This window comes from Arvicanthis niloticus, chromosome 5 (assembly GCF_011762505.2).
Source record: "Arvicanthis niloticus isolate mArvNil1 chromosome 5, mArvNil1.pat.X, whole genome shotgun sequence".
Lineage (NCBI taxonomy): Eukaryota > Metazoa > Chordata > Mammalia > Rodentia > Muridae > Arvicanthis > Arvicanthis niloticus.
This window is the reverse complement of record NC_047662.1, coordinates 36,767,178-36,794,892: the sequence shown is the minus strand read 5'-3', so window position 1 is coordinate 36,794,892 and position 27,715 is coordinate 36,767,178. Positions and strand designations below refer to the sequence as shown.

Below are 27,715 nucleotides of genomic sequence, written 5' to 3'. Positions count from 1 at the left end.
GGCATATACATTTTTGATCTTCTTTTTACAAGCTTTTACCCCATTTGGCTTCCAAGATACCTTTCTTGGTTCTTTCTGAGCAGTGACTCTTTATTCTGCTAGTTCTTATCTCCCTACCCAATAAAAGTCAGCTTGCCAACTCAATCCTTTGACACTTTTTAAATTTTCTATCAACAGAAACTCACAATTCCACAAATCACTAATATGTGCTCAAGTTCTAATTATATTACCTATAACCCAGATTTTGCTTCTCTCTCATTGACTATATAATTAGTTATCCTGCAATTTTCCAATATGCTACTTAACTAAAATTTTCTGGCTACTGAATCCAAATTCTTTAGCTATTTCTAACTAACTTTTTCGCAATTCTAACTTTTTCGTTAAGTGACTCCATTAACAAATTCTGTCAATTCTACATTTCCAATAATATACCGGGGGCTCAATTGGTAAAGTGCTCACCATGTGAGCATGAGAACCTGAGTTCAGATTCTGAGCAACCGATACAAAGGTTGTGGCTACGTGCACTTGTAATCCCAATGCTGTAAAGCTGGAGGCAGGAAGATCCCTGGAACTGAAGGATGTGAAGGGGCCTGTCCTGCAGAACCCAAGCTGCAGGATCTCCATGACATGGCAACAATAGGATAACCCTTGGTCAACCAGTTTAGCTCAGAGCTCAAGGTTAAGCGTATGTCTTAAGGCATAGAGAATGGCTGAAGAAAACACCCAACACCTACCTCTGGCCTTCACATGCAAGTGCAGATTCGTGCATACATATTTGCACACTCATGTGTATGTATCTTTACAAACACATAGGTATATATACTACACAGATAGAAACAACAACAATAATAAATTCCCAAGCAAGAGGCCTGCCTGCCCTACTCATCGTTATGTATGTAGTAGAAGCATGGAAGAGAAAGAGAAGCAGAACAGTTTGTATACTACGAAGAGAGGTAGAACTGGAGATGTGGTTGGTATCCATCAGGAAAAGCCTGACAGGAGTAGCCTGCACTGCTACCTGAGGCCACGGTAATGTCTGGGCCCAAGATGCCTCCAAGGGCCATGGCCTAGTGGCATGAGGGGCCTGTGTAGATGTCTATGGCCCACATTACCACCAAAGGCCATAAGGATATCTGTGGTCTGGGATACTACCTAGGACCTTGGTTCATGTTCAAGGGCTGAGCTGAGGTAGCCCCACTGGCCCTCTCCTGGGCAATATGGGAGATCTGGCCCAGATAACATGAACCAGGAGAGCTATTCATCCCACTCAGCACTTGGGAGAGGTAGCCCCAGTGGCTAGAGACCAGATCCAGGACTTTGAGCTGGCCCATCCCAACATCTACCCCATCTATGAACTGCTGAAGCATGTAAAGGGGCCAGTCCTGCAGAACCAAAAATGCAGGATCTTCATGACAGTGGCAACAACAGGATATCCAAGAGGAGTCCCAGTGAGGGTACAGTATTGATGGTGTAGAAGAAGCCAAAGGTCTCAAGCCAGATCAATGACTCATTACAACAAACATTTACAAGTAAAGCTGTTTGGGCAAAAGGGTAAACTATATGACACACTGACAACACTGCAGCTTCCAAGATGAGATGATTTTGTTGTTGTTGTCATTGTTGTTATTTTGTTTGTTTTCTTTTGGGGGAAAGTTGAAAGGCCTGCTTTTAGATTTGTGTGGGTATGTGTGTATGTATTTAAAGATTTACTTATTTTATTTATATGAATCTTTTACCTACATGCCTGATTGATCCCCTGGAACTGAGGTTACAGATGGTTGTGAACCACTATCTGGGTGCTGAGAATCAAAGCCAGATCCTCCAAAAGAACAAGTGCTCTTAACTACTGAGCCACCTATCTAGGCCCTATACTCAGATATTTCTTTTTTTTTTTATTGGATATTTTATTTACATTTCAGATGCCATCCCCTTTCCCCATTTCCCCTCCCTAGAAAACCCCTATCCCATGCTCCCTCTTCCTTTTTGCTTTTATACAATTTTTTTAAAAATGTTAATCAAAGGTTTTATAAGTTTGGTAATGCTCAATCAGAAGTGTAACCCAATACCCAACCTAGATATATCAACTATCTTTGACTGGTGGAGACACGTGAGCATCTGCCTCCATGCCCCACCCTCTCTTTCTCTCTCCTTCTCTCTCTCATCACCTAGCTTCTCTCCTTCTTCTCCTCTCCTTACTCCTTCTCTTCCTCTCAGTACTCCTTCCTCCTAAGCTCCTCCTACATATCACCCTTCCTGTTAAAATAAAACTTTTCTCTCAAAATACAATTAGAGCATAATTATGCCAATTTGTACCAGTGAGGTACAAGATAGTCCTAGTACCCAGTCCATCATTTTGTTGACTAACCAGAACCTCTGTCATCTCTCCTAACTAAAACACTTAGTTCTGAACCTGGCTTTTTCCTTGGCTTTAGAATGAATGTCAGCTGAAAACCATCCACTCAAATCTTTTCTCTCAAAGTAAATAGCCAGGATTGGCTATGAGACTATAAGTTTTCAACCCCATCAGAAATCCAGAATGACTGAGTTAATTGAAATTATGGGAAGCACAAAGCATAGCTTCTAAAACTTAGCCAATTTATAGAGACCGCTGAACACCTGGACAGTCCCTATACTACAGAATGTTGGAATACTCAGCTATTTCTGCTACATAAAATATGAACGTGTTATGAGTTTGTCATAGTCACAGAGTTAGGATGCCCACAAAACTGTCTTAGTACCAATATGCTGCCCTACTTTCTTCAGAAAGTTTGAATATAACCGAGATCTGTGAAACACTTTTACAGCCTTTTATCAAATTTTTCCCATTACTAAGGAGCAAGGAATAGACTTTTATCTATTAGACTAGAAGCAATTGGCAATAACCAAATCAATTTATTGTAGGCTTCCTTACCTCCACTGTAGTGTGCGGCTGGAACAAGGACTGCAGGGACTGCTGTGGGCTTGAGGGTTCAAGAAAAAGACAAGAGGAGAAGTAGACAGCACACAATCAGCACTAAATGGGACTTTAGCCAGGGAGAGGGCTGGAGCCGATGAGGGCGAGAACATATGCTGATTTAGGTCGGCTCCTCGGCAAAGAGTAGAGATTCTGACAAGGTATCATAGTAAAAAAACAGGGTCAGTGTTAATTTCTCCACCAAAAAAGAAGCATATTCAAAGTGAATTAGTTTAAGAGACTTAAGAAAAGTAAGTGGTCAAAAATCATTCTCAAATATTCTACATCAGTACTAATGTGGGCAAACAGCATAGAGAAAAAAATATATATATATTTCAGCTTTGTCTATTTAAAGTATTTAGAACTGGTTTCAGGCAAACCACCATATTCTCTACTAAAATTTATTCATTGGTAAGGAACAGGTAGCATTTCATATTTAATGACAAAAAATTCCTAAAGAAATACGTATGTCAATAAAAGGTAAATTGCCCTCAAAAGTTTGCAAATTGTAGCATCTACAGTGACTTTAGTTTCTCAGTCCCCTTTCCCCCTAGAAGTAATCTCGATATCCTCTATCTCAGGTGCTTTGAAGGCTTTTATGAAAATGAGGCTGAAACAGGTGATACTGTTCCTAATTTGCTGTCAGTGTCATAAATGGAAAAAAGATGAAAATAACTTAAAAGATTTATAAAACTTAATTTGCTATATAATTAGCATGGCTTTATACACACACAATTATCTATGAATAGTATTATAACTTTAAAGTTTAAAATGTATTATATAAGCACCTAACCTATTTCAAAATGCCACATTCCTGTACTACTATTATTGTTTAGATACAATGGCAGTCTATCTAAATCTTATACAATATATATGTATATACATATGTACACACATATAAAAATCTTTACCTTCCTTATCATTATCTCTCCAGCTGAATTCAATTTATTTCTTGGGGGTGGATAAATGATAGAGTAGGATAACAAAGTAGAAGACAAAGTGACTCAAAAATGGTACATGTCTATAATAATCTCATTACTGTGAGGCTGGTACAGAAAAATCATGAGTTTAAAGCTAGCTTGGCCTACATTGCAAAGCTCTACCTCAAAAGAGAAAAGTAAATTAAAGGTATACCTAAATTTTCACAAATGCAACCTATTTTTACTTGCATATATAACTTAGAATTCATTAGAATCTACAATAAACTACTGTTTTTGTTATCCTGTAAAATAATGCTTAATTTTTAAAACGTTTCTTCTTGAGACAGCATCTCACTAAGTTGCTCAAGCTATCTAACTTACTATGTTCTTTCTCCAGCCTCTCACAAACGTAGGATTATGAACACCCATCACCATGCTTGGCAGTCTTAAATCTTATCACAAAATGTGAAGTTTAGTCATTTTAATGACTATGTTATCAAGACTACAAAAATCTATAAAAACACTAATCTCATTTTCATGTTGCTACTAATCACCACTCTGCACATTAATCATATAATGAGCTGTGGGGTCTAAAAGGGACTATGTGATTAAAAAAAGAGAGAGAAAGGAAGGGGCAGGGTATGCATGCCTAATTTAATCTCAACATGAACACTCTAAATTTGAGGCCAGCCTGGTCTACAGAGTAACTCATTCCAGTATAGCCAAGGCTACAAAGAAAAAAATTCTGCCTGGAAAAAAAATTAATAAACTACTTATTAGTTCCTCCATTGGGGTTATTTTTCAAATTCATTTCTAAAACTAACAAGACACAATAATCATAACCAATGTTCAAAGACTGTAATTGTTGACCACTTATATTTTTGTAGGTCTACCAACTCCATTTAAAAATTCATGCTCAGCTAAGTCATATTTATTTTCAATACTATGTCAGTTGATTATGCTTCCTTTTGTGATCTTTTTACTTTAGTCTCAGTCTGTTTTTTTTCTTTTTTTAAGTTTCCCAATATGCCAATTATACTTAAAATAAATAATATTTTGTAAGGACTAGTAGAATAATAATTCATTCAATAAACATGCTAAAGGCCTCAACCTACAGAAAGCCACCATGAGCACGAACACCTAGGAAAAAGTGTGCTCCCTCAGATTGGAAATTTAAGGCCCAGCTCAAGGCACACTAAGGAGACATGGACACTAAGATTCCTCCATTGTTAGTGATTTACTTAACACTTCTTTAGTAAATAAATCTGTGTAAGATCAGGGAAACCACCCTGAAAATAAAACCCTCTTTTCCAGTTTTGAAATTTTCACCTAATAGTTTCAGTTTTAGTCAAAGGAGAAATAGAATTTAAGACTTGGATCTGTAAGGCTGAAGGCCTGAGGTTAGGAGGTGACAGGCCAAAGGCAGAAATGTAACCCTCCACAACCTGAGTCAAAGGAGGAATGCTTTTTATTTTTCTTTTCCTCATATTCTTGAGGCTTTTTTATTTGAATCTCTAACAATAACTTTGAAAGCTTGCTTTCAATGTAAGGGGAAAACTATGTATATTGTTAACCAAGCTTCTACAAGCACCATAGAACCCCTAAAATTACTTCTCAGTTTCCAGAATTTGAAACACCACTGGTCCCTACTACAGACCACTCTTTGACCTTGAATCAATTAAAGTAGCTTTGCCCTCTTCCTAACAGACATTTCCAAAGCAGAGTCTTCATCCAAGCAAATGAAGGAGTTATTTGGTATTAGTTCTTTTCTGACACCTGGCAGTTTCCAGTCAGAGACCCCAGTCTCCTTACTGAATCCGTAGGCTCGGTGCTCCCAGTCTCTCTCTCCTCCGCTTCATCATTCTCCTGACTACTCAAGATCTGTCCTCTTACAGTGGAATCTCAGCAGACACTTCTCTCATATAAGAAGCATTTCAACAAGTAAAATCTTAGAAAGGTTCCCAAAACTCATGGGTAACATTAAAATATTTTTTCTCCACAAAAAAAAAAAAAAAAAAAAAAAAAAGTGACCAGCACAGCAGTCAGAATCCCCTCACAAAAGCTAAGAGTACAAGAGAGCAAAAAGTTCCAGATCCTAACTGAATCAGCTGTCCTCTGATCTGCCTGACATCATTCACACTCTGCCTACAGCAAATCAGAGACCCAGAGAGCACCTTGTTCCCTCTAGTCACAAGCACCCTCCCCCACAAACCAGCTGTACCCTCCCACCCTCAGACTTGGCAGCAGCAAAGGCTCTGGCAGAAATTATACATACCAACTTGAAAACTCACACTGTGTCAGAAATACTATTAACCCAGGAGCTGTGGGTCAGGATATAAACAGCTGTTCCAGCAGGCAGGGGATTGGATGAAAGCCTCTTACAGATCCCAAATTTGTAAATTAATGAGCTAAGAATAAGTATGTATTTCTGCAACATTATTCATTCTTAAACCCAGGCCTGGTAGAAGATAACAGCACATTAATTTTATTTAAGACTCCAAACGTAGTCATTATTCAAATTCTAAAACTGACCAATTTAAATAATCTATATTCCTTAAAATTTTGACATCAATTTTATTCAATTTCTATTAACCTCTTATCACTCCAATAACCTGTGGTAAGAAAAGCTAAGAAAATAAGTCCAGAATATCAAGGCATACTGATATCTGATCCTGGGAGGTGGAGGCAAAAAGATCAGATACAAGGTCATCTTTGTCTATCCAGCAAATTGAGACCACCCTGAGATACATGAAATTTCTCAACATAATATAAATAATTGCAAGTCCAGAAACTAATGTAATTTGATTCAGTAACTACTACAGAAAATATTTACATGTAAGGCATACAAGATTTTAATGTAAGCTAATTAAGTATGCTTTAGTTTCCCATCTGTAAAAGAAAGACAATTAAGGTACCCAATATAAATAAATAATATGCAAACCAGAAAAGTGTACAGCACAGAAAGCACTGTGGAAATGTTGGCTACTGTTATCTATCTTTCTATTTTAAAAAAGGAGATGCATCTAAGTAACAGGCAATCGTCTGACATGTAGAAAGCTAAGCACCCAAAGAAGCTGCACAGGAGCTAAAGACTAAGAACTTAGTCCCATCCCCTAGTGTACAGTACTAGCTAACTGCTACAGGCTCTTCACATATGTACATGGCAAAGTATGTCCAACTGTTTTCCAGGTGAACATCAAAAGATTAATGTATATTCCAATCATGTTAAATCAAGTGAGGAGGACAAAAATCAACATTTTTAAAAGGGGGGAAACAAAATATAGTATGTCAGAGTATTACACATAATAAGGTTAAACACTGTTTTATGAAATTAGTTTGTTACAATTATTGAAATATGTAAAAATATGTGCGTGTGATGAGATATGATGTAAAACAAAATCTATTTGTTACTAAAAATCAAAAACATTTGAAAGTCATTGTTCTGTTTTAATCACTTAAGCAAATCTACCCTTGCCTGGTAGCTATACTTACTTACACAATATATTAGCTCAATTTCTTGGCCTTTACAGTTTCAAATATTTTCTCTCCAAGTCTTAAAGGTAACTGAATCCTCTCAGAAACCTCAGTAAGTACTGTGTCCTACTTAGGAAGTCCTAGTATATCAGGATCAGCCACAAAAGCCACAGCCTCCTATCCCACTCCTACATTCAAGCTTAAAATTGTGACATGGCTTTAAGTTTCTTCCCAATATGTTCCAATTAAACCAAGGTTAATAAAGTACAGTAATGACAAAAAAAAATCAAATTTTATTAAGTACTTAGTAGGTTAAAACTAAGTACTTCACACACAATTCTTATCATCATAGTATCCCTATACTATATATGCTATTAATAGTCCCATTATTTCAAACAACAATAACCATATAAAACCAAACAAAGTAAGACAGTAAGCTACATTGGTAAACTGAAAATCAACCTCTCCTCAAGTTTTATGCTTAATTACCTTTCATATGAATTTTAGTAGCCCAAAGTATCACTCTCTTCAGCCAAAATACTGAACCAAAGCACTTTGTCTCTAGAATCAATGTTAAGAAATTTCTGAGCTATACTTTTCAGTAAAAGTGTCTAATAACAATGGCAAACTGATTTTTCTCTAGACTGCTTTGCAATACCAACCACAGGAAAATTGACAGTGTGGGGATTTCTTCAATAATACTGAAGATGAAAAACATTTGATTTTTAAAAAAGATTGTCATATTTTATATCCTTTATCTAACATAAAAAGAGAATACTACTTTTACCTCCAGAGTTTAATACATCTCCAGAAAGAGTACTTTCTTTAAGTTTACTGGCACTAGAGTCTATATAATGTCCCTGTGCCTTTGCCAACACTGGGAAGGCCTAACATTTTACTGAATAAATAACAGGTCGTAGTACATATTGGTATAGCAAATGAATCATCCAACTTTTCCTATTCATTCACAGAAACATTTGTGGACTGTGTTATTAACTCAAAGTAAGGGAGAAAAAACCTGTGGAATATATCACTCACATTAGAGATCAGCTAAACATTACAAACAAAAACTAAGATACTTAAATAAAGCTGCCTCAGTTACAAGACCTGGCCATCTATACTGGCAAAATGGAATGTTAAAATTCCACCCAAGAACTACTGTTCAGAACCCAGGAAGATGACTACATCTTTCTTCTCTCCTTTAAAGTGAGAGGAAAAATGTCAGAATGCCATCAATGTAACTATAAAAGTGGAAACTTCAGAAAGAGAAAGAACTTCATCAAAGATTAATGAAAATTTGAGTAGAAAACTGAAGCCGGCCAGATGTGTCAGCACACACCTGTAAGCCAAAAACTCAGAAGGTAAATGCAAAATGATCAGAAGTTTAAGCCATCCTCTATTACAGAGTTCAAAGCCCAACTCAAACAAAGAGATATGAATAAAGAAAGAATCAAAATCAATGCCTATGTTTTTCTACTGCATAAAAAAAAAAGACCACAAACTTGACCACTAAAGCAGCACTTAGCTTAGATTTTGTATCAGAAACTCCAATTCAGACTAGTTAGTTTTTTTATATGTAATATTTCAAAAACCTGTAACCAGCATGCTATCTTGGCTATTTTTTTTTCCTCAAGCAATCTTGATTCAGAAAAAAAAAAAAAAATCCAATTCTAAATTCATATCACTGAATGAATTCATTTCCTTGTGGTTTAAAAAAGACAATTCTAGCTATTTGCTAGCCATCAACTATATTCCAGTATATAGCCTAGAAGAAGCTACTCTTAAGTTCCTTTTTGCCTGGTGAATTTATTAGTTACTGTTTCTCACAGTTATAACCAAATACCAGACAAGAGCAGATTAAGGAAGGAAAGGCTCCCAGCTTGAGAGTGCAGTCCAGCAAGGAGAGAAGTCAGGAAAGCAGAAGTAAGAAGTGATATGTGGCATCCAGAGAAAGAATGCTAACGTTCTGCCTACTTCCTCCCTTTTTAACTCAACCCATGGAATGGTGCAATCCACATTTACAGTGGGTGCTCCTAGATTAATTGATTCCAGAAACTCCCTCAGAGGAATGCCCAGAAGTTTGTTGTTTCCTAAGAAATTCCACATTCTGTCAGTTTTACAGTCTACGTTAACTGTCACACCTAGAATTTTTCAAAATGGATACTTATTTCATTAAACCAGTACAGGCAGCCTATGATGAAGTCTATAGCTATACAAAACTATATATATTATAATATAGGTATAAGAGTGGCATCCAATATCCTGAAAGTGCTTAACCATATTTTACTAGGAAACAACAGTACAGTATTTTCAATATTGACCTCAGTTGTTTAAAATACTCAGTAATGACATTGCTTCAAAATTTGTTATCAAATATCTTATGGACCAACATAGTTTTATAAAATGCTGATGTCTAATATTTATATCAGACTCTCCAAATACTTTATTTTAAATATTTTTTATTTCATGCATATGGGTATTTTGCCTGCATGTGTATCTGTGCACCTCATGCATACAGTGCTCATGGAGACCAAACGGAAGTATCAGATCTTGGAACTGGAGTTTCAAATGTTGTTCATCACAAAGGGCAGAGGTTCTCAAATTGTGGGTCTCAATTTCTTTAAAATCATATCTTGGATATCCTGCCTATTCGATATAATTCATAGCAGTAGCAAAATTACAGTTATAAAGTAGCAGCAAAAATAATTTTGTGGTTGGGGGGGGTCACTGCAACATGACAAACTGTAATAAAGGGTCACAGCATTAGGAAGGTTGAGAACCACTGAGACATCTCTCCAGACTCTACCCTGTTTCTTTTTACATGATTATTCCTACTTCCTTTTAGTACATATATTGTATCAGATGACTAAAATGTCACATTAGCCTTGTTTCCCCTATAATAATTATAGTCATCATGTTTTATAAATCAGATACATCATTCACCATCTTCTGAAAGAACTATTCTGTAGATACTTGGCTCAAATCTGGAGTTGGCTTTATGTTTCTTTGTGTAATCCCGTCTGTCCTGGAACTTTCTCAATAGGTCAGGATGACCTTGAATTCAGGGATTCACCTGCCTCTGCCTCATTAGTGCTGGGATTTAATGCATGTGCCACCATCACCCAGTTATTTTGTCTTTATATGGTATTAAACCACTTAATTCACCTGTTAAATGTATCGTCTTAATGGCTTTTAATCAGAACTTTCACTTTTGAAAATTATCAGTAAAATAACAATAATTATTTCACATCTCTGTTATCTATGAAGAATCTCTTTCACAGTGATGCTTGTCTGGAAGCTATACAATCAATTAGTAGCCAGAGTCTGTGTTTTCAGCAAAGAAAGCTTGTCTCAGAACTACAAGGGAAAGAAGTCAGCAAGTATTTAAAACTACTAACAGGTCAAAGAATAGACTCTTGGGCACAGGCTTCCGGTGGTATCACTAGGACAATTGGACAGTTTCCAGATCATTCCAGTCGACTGAGTCAGAATTTCCAAAACTCCTTTTGGTAGAGAAGGCAGCTGCTAACATCTGAACTACTAAAATAAAAATTAATATACAGAACAAAATACTGAGAAGGAATGACTGGTTACTTGCTAGAAATAGTCTTCTAATGTTTAGTTTCTAATATGTAAAAGAAGCCCATTATCTTCTTTTATGCTATTTATAACCCTTAAATTGGTAGACTCTACTCTTGTGTAATGCAACACTGATAAATCACTTCTCATTCTCTTTGGCCTGCCTCCAACCAAGATTGAGAAAGGCTTACTAAGTCGCCTCACTTTACAAAGCAATCTAGTTATCCAAATAGGTGTAATAAAAGTCTCTCTTTTTTGAACACTAAAATATAAATATATATGTATATATATTTATATATAAATATAAAATATTTATAAAACACTAAAATATAAATATATTTATATATAAATATAAAATATATATAAATATAAAAACCACTTATGCAACCAAGGACTTGCCTCAAATGTAACATTTGAGAGTCATATTCATTTATTCAGGATTAACAAGATGCTTTTAAGGAACTACAGACAATTTTGTATAGCCAGTTCAAATAAAATCCTCCTAGCAAAACTGACCTAGTACTTGGCATATAGGGTCAAATCTTACAGAAACTAAGAAAGATCTTTTCCTGGATTGGCCAGAGCTTGTACGATATCTGGGACCCTAAGAGAAAACAAATTCCCCAATCTGATGTAGAATTTCTTAGATGTGATTTCCTACTCTCAAATTACAAAGCACAGAAGCTTTCGGATTTTCATGAGATTTTTTTTAAAGTAAAAATTTTACTTATTTTTATTTATGTGTGTGTGCCTGACTTTCTATCTGTGCACCATGTGCATGCACATGGCCCTGGAGGCTAGAAGAGTATCAATATCCTCTGAAAGTTCAGTTACAGGTGGTGGTGCGCCACCCGATGTGGGTACTGGGAACTTGAGTCTTCTGCCAGAGCAGCAAGTGCTCTTAATCACTAAGCACTTCAGTTAAACAATCTTAGATTTATTATCAGTTAAATCAAATTTTAAAAGGACTACAGTAAACTAACATTCTTGCTAACCTACAAGAATTTAACAAGAATCATGCTAGTCTCTTGTATGTGTGTGTGTGTGTTTATGTTTTTAAGATATCAGGTAGGAAAAGCAAGAAACAGCATAATAAGGGAGGGGGAGGAGAGGAATGAATAAATTAGATCACTAGGTATTTCCAAAGGAAGGTTATATATTGTTGAAAAAAAAAAAAAAACATTCCCTTGTTTATTTGATTCCAGTCTTTTATTGCATTTAAGCTATGTTTTATAACTCATAAGCTACTTATAACTGATGGCAATACAAAGTATTTTGTCTATATACATGCAAATGAACTCTGTAATTATCCAATTACTTCCCTTCATCATAGAAAAAGCCAGTTTTGAAAACACTCGTACACTTATTTTAATCCATATAAATCATTCTTCTTTAAGTTCTTAGAAGTGTTACAACTGTCTGTCTCCCTTACTAATGGGTTAAAATAATTAACATGCCTTTTTAAGTCAATACTTCTATGTATATTTTATTCATATTTGTTACTGTGTTACAAGATTTTTACAAAGCTGGATTTTTCTATGGGAAAGGAAAAGTAGCTGGATCTTTAAAGAATTGAAATAATATTTCTCATGATCCAGACATAGAATATTGTACTTTAGAGTCCATTAGATTAATTTAAAACTTTTTTGTTTTTAAATATTTATATGTGAGCTGGAGAGATAGCTTAGTGGTTAATAATGCTGGCTAAGATGGGGTCTCAGCACTGATAGGGAAAGTGGACACAAGTCCCTATCCCTAACCAAGAAGCCAAGACCAACTGATAACCTTTCACAAAGAAAAAAATTGTTTTTCCAAGTCTTGCTGGGTATATAGATCTAATGGCAGGCCGCATCCTCAGCAGTTGATGGCCAACACAAAATGAATTTAATGGTATTTCTGAAAGACTTTGTCTTTCAATGTTTGTTTGGACTTTGTTGGGGTTTTTTATTATTATTTATTTATATTTCAAATGTTGTCCCCACTTCCCAGTCTCCCCTCCACAACCCCCCCTTCCTATCCCTCCTTTGTCTCTAAGATGGTACTCTCTCAACCATCCACCCACCCAATCTCACCCCTCTAGCATCCATCCCCCTTCGATGGAGGCAACAAGACTCCACAGGACCAAGCATCTCCCCCCTCCCCCACTGAGGCCAGATAAGGCAATCCTTTGCTATAAATGTAGATGGAGCCATGGACCCAACCTAGTTGGAGGTTTAGTCCCTGGGAGCTCTGACGGGTCCCATTAGTTGATATTGTTCTTCCTATGAGGTTGCAATCCCCTTCAGCTCCTTCAGTCCTTCCCTATCTCTTCCACTGAGGTCCCTGGGCTCAGTCCAATGGTTGGCTGTGAGTGTCTGCATCTGTCTTAGTCAGGTGCTGGCAGACCCTCTCAGAGGACAGTTCTACTGGGCTCCTATCTGCAAGCAGTTCTTGGCATCTGAGTTTGGTGTCTGCAGATGGGATGGATCTCAAGGTGGGGTGATCGCTGGATGGCCTTTCCTTCAGTCTCTGCTCCATTTTTCTGCCCCTGCTTTTCCATGTATGTCCTTTTGGGTTTGAGTTACCTCACTCAAGATATTTTCTTGTTCTAGCCACAAAATTTGTGAAGTTGTCATTTTTAATAGTAGTATTCCATTGTATAAAAGTAAAACTGCTATGAACATAGTGGAGCACAGGTCCTTGTTATATGTTGGAGCTTCTTTTGGGTATATGCCCAGGAGTGGTATAGCTAGGTCTTTAGGTAGAACTATTTCCAATTTTTTGAGGAACCGCCAGACTGACTTCCAGAGTGGTTGTTCCATCTTGCAATCCAACCAGCAATGAAGTAGTGTTCCTCTTCTCCACATTCTTGCTAGCATCTGCTGTTGCCTGAGCTTTTGATCTTAGCGATTCTGATTGGTGTGAGGTGGCATCTCAGAATTGTTTTGATTTGCATTTCCTTGATGACTAAGGATGCTCAACATTTCTTTAGGTGCTTCTAAGCCAATCAAGATTCCTCAGTTGAGAATTCTCTGTTTAGCTGTGTACCCACCCCATTTTTAAATTGGGTTATTTGGTTTTTTGGAGGTTAATTTCTTGAGTTCTTTAAATATTTTGGATATTAGCCCTCTATCAGATATTGGTAAAGATTTTTTCCCAATCTGTAGGTTGCCATTTTATCCTATTGACTGTATCTTTTGCCTTACAGAAGCTTTTCAGTTTCATGAGGTCCCATTTATCTATTCTTGATCATAGAGGCTGAGACATTAGAGTTCTGTTTAGGAAATTTCTCCCTGTGCCAAGGAGTTCAAGGCTCTTTTCCATTTTCTCTTCTATTAGATTCAGTGTATCTGGTTTTATGTTGAGGCCTTTGATGCACTTGGACTTGAGCTTTGTGCAAGGTGATAAATATGGATCTATTTTCATTTTTCTACATACAGACTTGCGAGTTGGACCAGTACCATTTATTGAAGATGCTTGTTTTTGGCTTCTTTGTTGTAGACAAGTGTCTGTAAGTGTGGGCTTATTTCTGGGTCTTCAATTCTATTCCATTGATTGACCTGTCAGTCTTTGTATCAATACCATGCATGTTTTTTTTTTTTTTTTTAAATCACTATTGCTCTGTAGTACAGTTTGAGGTTTTTTGTTTTTGTTTTTAAACCTCACAGGTTTTTTGCCATCACATGCTTAGGCAGTAAAGGAAACCATCAAAAACATAATGATGGTAAAAATGTATTATGTATTGGAACAAGGGAGCCATGTTATAGCCCAACAAGCAAAAGAACTTGGCAGTTTTTTACTGTGTGGCTCTAGCTTTAGAGGCAAGGATACAAGAAAGGTGTTATGAAATCTCCCTTTATGACTAAAGAAAGCCACTGAGGCCAGGTGTATGGCACTGGTGTCCCTGTATGGAGACAAAGTGGCCACTGTATGAAGTTGTGAAAGTGAAGCCTGGATTGCCAAGGTGTAAGAGAAGCCATACTTGTGGGATATCTGCCAAGGAGAGCTGCTAACGGAGTGTAGAAAAAAACCTGTCTTAGTTAGGGTTTCTATTGCTGTGAAGAGACATCATAACAACAGCTACTTTTATAAAAGAAAATATTTAATTGAAGCTGCCTTACAGCTTCAGAGGTTTAGTCTATTAATTATTATCATGGTAGAAAGCACAGTGGCATGCAAGTAGACGTGGTATTGAGAAAGGAGCCATGAGTTCTACATCTGGATCCACATGCTGGAGGAGGAGACAGTAAGCCACTCAGTCTGGCTGGAGCTTCTGAAAACTCAAAGCATATCCCCAGTGACACATTTCCTCCAACAGGCCACAACCTCCTAATAGTGCCACTTCTTTGTGACCAACCATTCAAATCTACTAGCTTATGGAGACATTCATATTCAAACAACCACATCCCATTCCCTGGCCATATTATGATGCAGAAATGCATAGTCTGTAACAGTTCTCAACACCATTGAAAAGTCCAAAGCTCAGTCTTCTCTGAGATTGATACAATCTCTTAATTGTAATCCCTCTATAAAATCAACACAAAAAAGCCGATCCAGCCCCAATTAAGTGTTTTCCTTTTTAAGAGATGCCATGGTGTTGATCTTCACAGGAATAGAAACCCTAACTAAGACAATTATGGTTTCTGATTTTGTGTTTTAATGGGAGTTCTATGTGGTGGGGTCGCATGCACGTGTGTGTGTCTGTGGGGGGGTGTGGGTGTGTGTGTGTGTGTGTGTGTGTGAGAGAGAGAGAGAGAGAGAGAGAGAGAGAGAGAGAGAGAGAGAGGAGAGAGAGACTGTTTCTTGTGTTTTTTCTTTGAGACTTTTTGTTTGTTTGTTTTGTCCTGGCTTGTTTTTATTTTATTATTTATTTATTTAGATGCTTGTTTGTTTTCTAGTAAGAAAGGTATGGATGGGTAGATAAGATCTGGGAAGAGTTGGGGAAGGGGAAGCCATGATCAAAATATATTGTATGAAAAAAATTTGTTTTCAACATATATTTTTTAAAAAACCACTAATTACTCTATCAGAGGACCTAGTTCAGTTTTCAACATTCACATGGCTACTCAGAACCATCTATAACTCCAATCCCAGGTATTCTAACACCATCACTGGCAACAGGCACATAAGTCCTACACAGATACATATGCAGCCAAAAACTCCCTTACATATAATATTTTTCATTAAAAAAAGATTTCTTTATCTTTATATGAAAGTGTCTGCATGTATGTAATTGTGTCACATGCATGCCTGGAGTTCTAGATAGAGCCAATAGAGTCTCAAAAATGATGCTGAATCCTCTGAAACTGGACTTATAGGTGGCTATGAACTGCTCTCAGATTGCTAGAAACTGTAAATGCTTTTAATTGCTGAATTATCTCTCTAGCTCCTTAATTTAAAATCTAATCATGCAAGAAAGGAAAAAGATCTCCCACTCCACCTCCCAGCATCTATACTTTAAAAAGGCTAAGTGAGCATATGGTATCATAAAGAGCCATTACTAGAATCCCTCCCTGATGACACTAATCTTATACTGCTAGCCTCCAAAACTATGATCTAATTTTGTTGCTTAAGCCATTCAAACTATAAGATTTTGTTACTTCTGGTCACAATGACTAATGCAGTATAATTCTCTTTTTACATGTGACTTAAGAAATATGAGGGATGAATCTGAGGTCATCTTGGTCTATATAGTGAGTTCTAGGCCAGCTAGGGAGATCTTGCCATAAAGGAAAGGTAGAGAGGGGAAGGAAGGGAAGGGGAGGGGAGGGGAGGGGAGGGGAGGGGAGGGGAGGGGAGGGGAGGGGAGGGGAGGGGAGAGGGACAGAGACCAGCTTGGTTACAAAGCAAGTTCTAGGACAGCCAAGGCTGCACAGAAAAACCCTATCTCAAAAAACACAACAAAAAAGGACCCATTAAAGATATATTCTAGAAAATGCAACTTAATCTAAGTTGTCTACAGTTTAAGAGTGATGAGGTTAGAAAAGCCTTTCATAATACAATAAATTATGAAAATTTATCTGGGGTGTGAAAAACTGTAAAACTACCTGGGTATACATAGGAGAAAGAGAGAGCTAAAGAGATGGCTCAGCAAGTAAAGTGCCTACTATGTGAGTATCAGAGCCTGAATCTAGATTGACAGCTTCCACGTAAAAGTGAGACATAGCAGTGTCAACATGGGAAAGAGGCAAAGACACACATATACTTCTCCTTCTGACAAATCTTGAAGACAATAATAAAATCCTTTCAAAACTTTCCTTTTGAGCTTGTAAGAATACAAAGCAATGAGCAAATTATAAATCACTAATTTCATTGACATCAGTTTTTCTGTTATAAAAACTCTTGAGTACTAATTCAACTTAATCAAGAGTATGTAACTTAGGGTTTTTACTTTTCTGGCTTCTTTACTGAAAATGCTAAGCAGTAAGCACTTTTGCTTCCGACAATACACTACCTAGAAGGCTTTGTCCAGTTCTACATAAAAGTTTCAACTATCTGAGGAGATGTCCAGGAACAGATATCAGGTAGTCATTCACTTCAATTAAAGGCAATTAAACAACAGAAATTACAGTTCCTATTTAAAGCAACAGAGAACTTGTTAATTGCTAAAGGCTTGTGTGCTATAGCCTAAATATGGTTTGTCCCCTACATATGAAAAGTTATTTCAGAGAGCACTGGTTCCTTCCAGTCTGAGCAGATCCTGGGCAGCAGCTCTGCACCCAATCTCACAGAACCCAGAGGAAGCAGGCCTCCCATGAGCTCTAACCCGGGCAGTATCTTAGGTAAGGAGACAACAACACCTGCCCCAAACAGGGAGTAACTGGGACCCACTAGGACCCAGGAAGTCACTCCTGGTCCGAAGCACTGGTTCCTTCCAGTCTGCACCTGAGCACTGAGCAGATCATGGGCCCCAACTCTAACCCCAGTAGTAACACACACCCCACACAGCTCTGACACAACCAAGATAATAGGAAAGACAGGCTCCAGTCAGAGACAGGGCAGATAGCACTAAGGAGATCCAGATGATGAAAGGAAAGCACAAGAACATAACCATCAGCAACCCAGGGCACTTGGCATCATTAGAACCTAGTTCTCCCACACAAGAAAGTTCTGAATTCCCCATATCACTAGGAAAGCAAGATTCAGATTTAAAATCACTTCTAATGATGATGATAGAGGACTTTAAGAAGGACACAACACTCTCAAAGAATTTGAGGAGAACACGGGTAAACAGGTAGAAGCCCTTAAAGAGGAAACACAAAAACCCCTTAAAGAATTACAAGAGAACACAACCAAACAGGTGAAGGAATTGAAAAAAATCATCAAGGACAGAAAAATAGAAGTAGAAACAATAAAGAAATCACAAAGGGAGCCTACCCTAGAGATAGAAAACCTAGGAAAGAAATCAGGAATCATAGACACAAGCATCACCAACAGAATACAAGAGATTTGAAGAATCTCAGATGCAGAAGATACCATAGAAAATATTGACACAACTGTCAAAGAAAACACAAAATGCAAAAAGTTCTTAACACAAAACATCCAGGAAATCCAGGACACAATGAGAAGACCAAACCTAAGGATAATAGGTATAGAAGAAAATGAAGATTCCCAACTTAAAGGGCCAATAATTATCTTCAACAAAATTATAGAAGAAAACTTCCCTAACCTCAAGAATGAGATGCCCATAAACATACAAGAAGCCTACAGAACGCCAAATAAGACTAGACCAGAAAAGAAATACCCCCGTCACATAATAATCAAAACACCAAATGCACAAAACAAAGAAAGAGTATTAAAAGAAGTAAGGGAAAAAAGGCCAAGTAACATATAAAGGCAGACCTATCAGAATTATACCAGACTTCTCACCAGAGACTATAAAAGCGAGAAGATCCTGGACAGATGTCATACAGACCCTAAGAGAACACAAATACCAGCCTAGGCTACTATACCCAGCAAAACTCTCAATTACCATAGATAGAGAAACCAAGATATTCCAAGACGAAACCAAATTTACACAATATCTTTCCATAAACCCAGCATTACCAAGGATAATAGCAGGAAAGCTCCAATACAAGGAGGGAAATTATACCCTAGATAGAGCAAGAAAGTAATCCTCTTCCAACAAATCCAAAAGAAGATAGCCACACAAAGATAATTCCACCTCTAATAACAAAAATAACAGGAAGCAACAATCACTGTTCCTTAATATCTTAACATCAATGGACTCAATTCCCCAATAAGAAGACATAGGCTAATGGACTGAATATGTAAACAGGACCCAGCATTTTGCTGAATACAGGAAATCCACTTCAGTGACAAAGACAGACTCTACCTTAGAGTAAAAGGCTAGAAAAAAATTTTTCAAGCAAATGGTCCTAAGAAACAAGGTGGAGTAGCCATTCTAAAATCTCCAGCCCATGAACAGAAAGGGAGGGACTCATGGCTCCACCTGTATAGGTAATTGAGGGTGGCCTTGTCAGGCATCAGTGGAAGTGGAGGGCCTTGGTGCCTGAAAGTTTAGATTCCCTAGTGCTGGGGAATTCGAGAGCAGGGAGGTAGGAATGGGAGGATGGTGGGAGCACACCTTTATAGAAACTCCCAGAATTATATAGATTAGACATGACAAAGGCAGGCCATCAAAAGACTAGATTCCAGAATTCAAAGAAAAAATCATCTTGATACTAAAATTTGTTTTGAGAATTGTATATTGCAGAATACACAGCCTTGGTGTATCTACTCATCAAGGGAGCTGAGAAGACCTGCTTGAACCTCTGATGTCCTGGAATTCCAGCTGGATGCAGTGAAGATACAGAGTCAGAGGCTTATCAATTTACTCTTCCCCCTGCCCCTTTTCTAATATCTCAACACCCATAATCAGCTTGAAGAAGTTAATGAAGTCGGCGCCCCTATTCCCTGGGCTTGGGGACTGAGGTGGTTAATATTGGCCTGTCTTTCTAGGGAAAAGTAGTGGTTTTGTTGGAACAGGGAGGAGTAGCTAGGATTTATTGCATAGCCATAACCTATTGGTAGAAATATGTATAATTGTTATTAAGATGAAGTTATAAATTCTTAAATGGTACAAAATTCACTTTGATTTCAAATTTAAGGTTTTGATTGGTATGAGCTTCTTATTGATATAAAAGTGAGATTAATATTGTTACTCTCATAGGCATTGTGCCTATATAACACATTTAGGAATACAAGGCTTAGACCCAGTCCTTCTTTAACTTTTTTAAACTTTTTTGAGTTGGTTAGACTGTGAGTTAAGGGCCTATAGCAAATTCATGGCTGAGTTTACTGTTAGGGTGTTTTCTATATTTTATTTAGAAATAGCTGAGAGGAGTTAACAGACAATAGTCCAGATTGCCTCACATGGATAGTTGGTTTTCAAAACGACAGAAGCCCACAGAATTGACGTTACAAACATTTCTGTGTTAATGTTCATTTTGATTAGAGAACTGTCTGCTCCTGACAGTTTCCTGTCTTGGATTCTAAGAAGAAATTGAGCATCTTTGGAGTTACTACAGTTGTGGTGAGACAGCCACTAGGGAAGAATTGCCTCTTTCCATCTACAGACAAATTACTGTCCAGAAAAGGAACCACTTGTGGAATAGTCGACTGATTATATCTGCCAAGACAGAGTAATCAGCCCTTAATAATTCTGCATCACTAGGTCTGTCAGATGATCCTGGGCCAGAAGGCTGAAGATTGGATGCTCCAACATTATGTAGTATAGAGACTATCCAGGTGTCCAGGGGTCTCTATAAATTGGCTAAGTTTTAGAAGCTATGCTTAGTGCTTCCCATAATTTCAGTTAACTCAGTCATTCTGGATTTCTGACGGGGTTGAAGACTTATAGTCTCATAGCCAATCCCAGCTATTTACTTTGAGAGAAAACATCTGAGAGGATGATTTTCAGCTGACATTCATTCTAAAGCCAAGAAAAAAGCCAGGTTCAGAATTAAGTCTTTTAGTTAGGAGAGATGACAGAGGTTCTGGTTAGTCAAAAAATGATGGACTGGGTATCAAGTCTATCTTGTACCTTACTGACACAAATTGGTATAGTTATGCTCTAATTGTATTTTGAGAGAAAAGTTTTAACAGGAAGGGTGATATGTATGAGGAGCTAAGGTGGGAGAAGTAAGGAGAGGAAGAGTAAGGAGAGGAGGAGAAGGAGAGGAGCTAGGTGACGAGAGGGGGGTAAACATGGAGGCAGATGTTCACGTGTCTCCGCCAGTCAAAGACAGTTGCTATATCTAGGTTGGGTATTGGGTTACACTTCTGATTATATGGGCATCTTGTTATTGAGCATTACCAAACTTATAAAACCTTTGATTAACATTTTAAAAAACTGTATAAAAGGAAAAGAAGAAGGAGGGATGGGATAGGGATTTTCTAGGGAGGAGAAATAAGGAAAGGGGATGGCATCTGAAATGTAAATAAAATATCCAATAAAAACAACTAAAAAATTAAAAAAAGGAAAAAAGTTATTTCCAAGGTGTGGTATTTTGCACGTGTAAATGCACCAAGTGGAAAGGGTAGATTTCATGGGTTCACTGGCAAACAGTCTTGTCTAATTGGTGAAATCCTAGTTCTTCAGAGAATCCCAAAAAGTCTGTATGATACCCAAAGTTGACTGCTGGCCTCCAAATGCACATGCAACTTGCACAGACAACTGCTCATAAAAACCTGCACACATGAAAAGAAAAGCTAGCATTTTATTAACTGTCAACTACAATTTCTTCTGTCTATTTAATAATAACTTGAACAAGAAGAATTTGATAGTTAAAATATAAAACCTGTATTTTTTTTCTGATACTTTCTTGGTTCTAAGTTAAAAAAGAAATGGTTTTCAGGGCTGGCAGGGTATTCAATAGGTAAAGATGCCTGACATCAGCCTGAAGGCTCACATTTGATCCCTGGAATACCTATGGTGAAAGAAGAATTCATGTCCATATTTTGTGTTTGCAGGTAGTTTCTACTCTGAATGAAGTCTTTCTTGAAGCTGATGTGCAAGCAATTTCAGGGTTATTGGCCAATATGGCTGCTGATAGGTCAGTGACGGCCAGCAAGTGACGAGGCCCCGGCTGCTGAGGAGCCACCTGCAGAGTTCCTGAGAATGCAGTATCTTACTTTCCTCCTAAGATCGTGAACAAATGTGATGATGATTAAGATGTTTCACTGTGATTTCAACCAACTATAACAAATAAAGGACCACAGCTGAGAGTCAGATGTGCAACTCCAAAATACTGTATTTTTCAAATCAAAATAGATGTCTGCAGGATTGGAAACCTTTTTTTTTTTCCTTTGCCACCAACTATGTTTGAGTTGTTATGGACTGTGATGAGACAATATTGCAGAGGCAAAGTACGTTTTATAAAATAAAGACTTCTGTGTTCTGAAAAATAAAAACCCTGCACACATACAAAAATACTCACCCATACATGTGCACATGTTGACAAACACTATGATATTGTTTATAGTGAGGAAATGAAGAACTGGCTTAGTCAACCTTCTAAGTCCTCCAAAAGAATGTATCCAATTCAAAGTTCTAACCTGATAATTTCAGTTTGTTTCCAGCACAGAACATAGTATCTGTGAACATTTGCTTAATAATCAGTTGTTTAAATGTCAGTTACTATTTAAAAGAAAAAAGCCAGGCATGGAGGTACATACCTTTAATCCTGGCACTTGGGAGACAGAGGCAAGTGGATCTCTGAATTCAAAGCCAGCCTGGTCTACAAAGCAAGTTTCAGGACAGCCAGAGATACACAGAGAAACTCTGCCTCAAATAAAACAAAACAACAAAGAGAGAGAGAGAGAGAGAGAGAGAGAGAGAGAGAGAGAGAGAGAGAGAGAGAGAGAGGGGAAGAAAGAAATATCTGATCATCATTATTACATAACATTTTAAGGCTTGGTGTAGGCTTAACTTTCTTAACTAATGTTTAAAATATTTTTTGTTTTAAAGATAAGATAAATATTTTTAATAAGATAATATTTTTTGTTTTAAAGATAAAGTCTCTCCCCATAAGCAATATTAACCTCAAAATCACAATCCTCTTGCTTTAGCTTCCTGAATGCTAGAACAGAGGCTTTATCATGATCAGCTAGAACTACCTGTGGTTGGTTCTATGATTATTTCAGAACTTGTATGACCAGAATATTCTTCCAGTACCAAATTAAAAACATATCTCACGATTTCCTCCTTCCCTAAAACTTGATTCACTGGAAGCATATATTAGTAGAAGCTACCTACCTTGGGTCTTAACTTCATCTCTTTTTTATTTTTTTCTTTTTTATGTATATGCATGCATACATGCCTTATCATGCCTGTAGAGGTCATAAGACAGGTTTTAGAGAGTTTAATTCTCCTACTATGTAGGTCCTAGGGATCATATTTGGGTTGCCAACTTTAGAGATGACTTTACCCATTGAGCCATCTTGCAAGCTCAGTTTCGCTTAATATTAAATGGAAAATCCCAGAGAGTTTCCAAAAAAAAAAAATAAATAAAGGGGGATAGGTAGAAGACATAGTAAAAAATGACCAATTACAAATGAATGCTAAATATAATGCTGAAAAAGCACCAAATCCATTACACCCACTCACTTAGGACAACATTCCAACTGGGTCTTTGCCTTGACCAGCTTTGAGATGATTCTGGACACTTATAAGACTAGAAATGAAACCTACTGTAAAACTGAATTAAAAGAATCAAGGGGCTAGAGAAATGGTCAAGTGGTTAAGTGGTTAAGACCACTGGCTGCTCTTCCAGAGGACCTAGTTTCAGGGATCTCACACCCTCTTCTGGCCTCCATGAGCTCTTCAAAATATGGTAAACAGGAAGGGGAAACACAAACATAAAATACAGTCTTTTAAAAATATAATGCATCTTACAACAAACCAAAATTACTGAAGCAACGTTATTTACTATAAAGTGATCCTTCTAATAGTTTTAATAGAAAAGCAGGTGTCATGATCTTTATTTCAAAGATTAGGGAACTAAGACTGAATTTAAAATGAAGTGATTTGTCTAAGTTATAAAGTCTATTCTGTGATACGGTGAAGACTAAATCCTAGTTGTAACTCATAACCAGAGAAACTCAAATGGGCTTTGTTAAAACAGTTAAAAATTTTTTTAGGGAACAATTTAATCACTAGAGTCTTAATATAAAGCAAAATGCTCAAATAGTAGTGACAGAATTGCCTGTTTCATACATTTAAAAATATGTATGAACTATATTGGGGATTGAGAGACAAGTGAACAATGACAGTGGGGTAATCAGGGACAGGCAAGCATGCTCATGTCACCCACAGATGGTAAAAAGCAGCCCTTGAAACAGCCCAAGAAGGTGGACTAGGAAGAAAAGGCTTTTAGGTAGAAACAGGAGGAGCAGCAGAGGGAATTTGAAGAGCTAAAAGCCAAAGCCATAGACAAAAACCCTCAGGCCACAAATAAGAATTAAAATATCTTGCAAAAAAAAAAAAAAAGTTATTCCTAGTGTAAGTGACCCTCTTCCATTCCTATTTAAATACCTGGATGCTCTGTTATAACACCTTTACCACCTACAGGTAGAATGAAGTGTTGTCAGGAAATATGTTGAACATTTTAATAAACATTTGTTTAAAAAAATCAAAAAGTTACTATTGTCTATTGTCAGGAAATATGTTGAACATTTTAATAAACATTTATTTGTTTAAAAAAATCAAAAAGTTACTATTGTCTATAGTTCTCATCCAGCAACTCCTACCTCAGTTGTGAATTAAAAACAAATCCAATAAAGAATCCTGTCAGACCCTACCGATCCACCTTTCTTGTATTCTGGCTTCTGTATCACCTTGAATTAAACCAATTTGTTTGAAAGGCAGTGGGGGTTGGGGGGGGGGGGAGAAAGGTATATGATATACTTTATGTTTAAGGGCTAGCAAATGGCTCAACAGGTAAAGGCATCTGCAATCAACCCTGACAACCTGAGTACAAGTCTCAAAACCTACATGATGGAGAGAATGGACTCCTGCTGGCTGTCCTCTGATATGCACAGCTGTCATGGCATAAACATATTCATCCACTATACACTAAATAAATCTCTTTAGTACAATTAATAACAAACAATAACATTGTATCTACTTCATATACAATAGCTCAAGTTTTCATAAAAGTTTCAAAGTCACTGTTTTATCACAGTCCTGTTTTCTCAATAGTTCCCAAAATTTTTTATGTGTACATGTGTATGTTCTTACAGGTGTGTATTTATGGGCATGCATGTTTTATATAACTGTGAAGACATATGTTACAACACATATGTGGACTAAGAGGACAACCTACAGTGTTGAACAGAGCCTCTTCATTGTTCACCACTGTAGATGTTGAGCTAACCAGTCCCTATTTTTCTAGGGATTCTCATGCCTTCATCTCTCATCTCCCCATAAGAAAACTGGGTTACATACACATGCTACCAAGCTCAGCTTTAATTAGGTTTAAGGGGATTTGACCCAGGTCCTCATGCTTGTATAGCAAGCACACTGACCAGAGATATCCTCAGCCTAATGTTTTCCAAATTTTGACTCTTAGTCAACCATAGTAGATGTTAGTACAAGTGTACATAGGGTAAAGGTGTATCAAATAACAATTGATGAGCCTTATCATGGAAATTTTAACTCAGTAAATTCATATTCTACCTTTTTTCCCTCTGCAATGACAGATGAAACCTTGTGCATGAGCCTCGTCCAAGCTAAGCACACACTGTGCTACCGCTGAGTTACTTCTCCAACACCACACTATGCTTTTAAGCATACATTCCAGAGAGTCTATTTAGTCATGTCAGCAATGAAGCCCCAAGAATCCTTGGGACAAAGTAGCCAAAGAAGACATTTCTTAAGATTTCGTAATTTCTTAAAATTAAAGTCCAAAGACAAAAATTACTTTCTAATCTCTACTAACCCTCAATCCAGACTAAAATAAAGAGGATAGGGACCTGCTTCAGTCTGCTCTCTAAATGTGGCTGCCTCTGCTCCAACTTGTCAGAAGAATCATTCTCTTCAATATAGCCATGTTGTGGGATTCAGAGACAAAGAATTTCAGATTTAATACTCCAACACTCTAAGCTTAATAAATCTATTAAAAGTAAATTCCCCCACCCCGCCAAAAAATAACTGATAGGAATGTAAATGACAACACTTCTATCAAACTGTTAGGCGAACTTTGAGTCAGAGAAGGGGACTCGGGGCAATGAGGTCACTGAAGAAGTCTCTGACCAAATGAGAAACACAAGCAGAAAACAGATTTTTTTTTTTTAATGAATATGAATGTTATACCAGTGCATATGTCTGTGTACCACATGTGTGCCTGCCTGTTCCCCATAGAGGTCAGAGGAGGGCATCAGGTCCTTTGGCACTGTAAGCCACCATGTGGGTGCTTGGAATTGAACACAGGTCCTCTTCTTCAAACCACTGGACAATCTATCTTTCCAGCACCCAGAAGACTCTTGAATGAGATTTCTATAATGAATATTAACAATAAATTCTTAAGACAATTCCCAATCAGGAGATCATAATATAAAATCATAATGGTAAAGACCATCTACTTACAAGCTGCCTCTCCTTGGAAGGCTCAACTCCTTCTGAAAAACAAAACACATAAATAAGTTAAACAAATAAGGGCCCATTTGAATCCCATGAGCCTATCTAAATGGTCTAAGAAATTTATAGCATCATCTTAATAATAACACAACTAAATGTTTCTATGTCGTAGTCTCTTCTTTTGCCTCTAAAATTTTATGAAAGCCAGGCATGGTGTTGTAAGCCTTCAACCCCAGTACTGAGGACAGAGACATGCAAACCTTTGAGTCCCAAGACAGCCAGAGATGCACAAGGTTCTGACTGATCACTTGTCTACATCATTTTATAAATAGTCCTCCATTAATTACATCAATATCCAGCCATGTTTTACATTCAGAAGAGATTTTACTGGTTTGCTAAAACACATATAGCAACAAAATGACAACATAAAACACAGAAATAGGAACTTAAGGATTTCAAAGGTTCTCTATAGGCTAGAGAGATGGCTCAGTGGTTAAGAGCACTGACTGCTCTTCCAGAGATCCTGAATTCAATTCCCAGAAACCATATGGTGGCTCACAACCAACTGTAATGGGGTCAAATGCTCTCTTCTGGTGTGTCTGAAGATAGCTACAGTGTATTCATATACATAAAATAAACAATTCCTTTAAAAAAAGGTTCTCTATTTCAAATGAATTGCTAAGACTTAAAATATGTTGCTTTGAAAGCACTCATTCAACTTTTAAAATCTATCTTTATTAGGTAAAATACCCCAATTTTCTTCATTTTAATTACTCATTTCATATGCATTACCTTTTAAAAATATTACAATTTTTAATTTTATGTCTATCAATTACTATTTTTCTTTGATTTTTATAATTTTCATATTAACTGCTTTCAAAATAAGCTTTGCAAAAAGGTTATATAAAAAAAACTATAAAGAATAAATGTTAATGAAACAACAGTCAGAACGACCTCTCTATTCTTCCCAATTAAAGGGAAGATTTCACAGATAATTACAATATTTTTTTTATACATGTAATCACCTTCTCAGGGTAGATATAGCAAGTCTTTCTGCCAGTCTTTTATTATTAATAAACTACAAAGGATTCATTATGATTAGGATATAAAACAAATGGGAGAGAGAGCACTTAGGAGGTAGAGGCAGGCAGATCTTTGAGTTCAAGGCCAGCCCGGTCTACAGAGGGAGTTCCAGGAGAGCCAGGGCTGCTACAACAGAGAAACCATGTC

At 37.1% G+C, this 27,715-nt stretch overlaps 1 protein-coding gene across 5 annotated transcripts in view; it reads right to left on the bottom strand.

Moving 5' to 3' along the window:
- Mast2 (microtubule associated serine/threonine kinase 2) overlaps positions 1-27,715 on the bottom strand; it is a 161,667-nt gene that overhangs the window by 65,452 nt on the left and 68,500 nt on the right. For all 5 annotated transcript variants that reach the window (XM_034501899.2, XM_034501900.2, XM_034501901.2 and 2 more), the window contains one exon: positions 26,495-26,526. In XM_034501899.2, the coding sequence (XP_034357790.1) occupies positions 26,495-26,526 (32 nt within the window). The remainder of the gene's footprint in view (positions 1-26,494; positions 26,527-27,715) is intronic.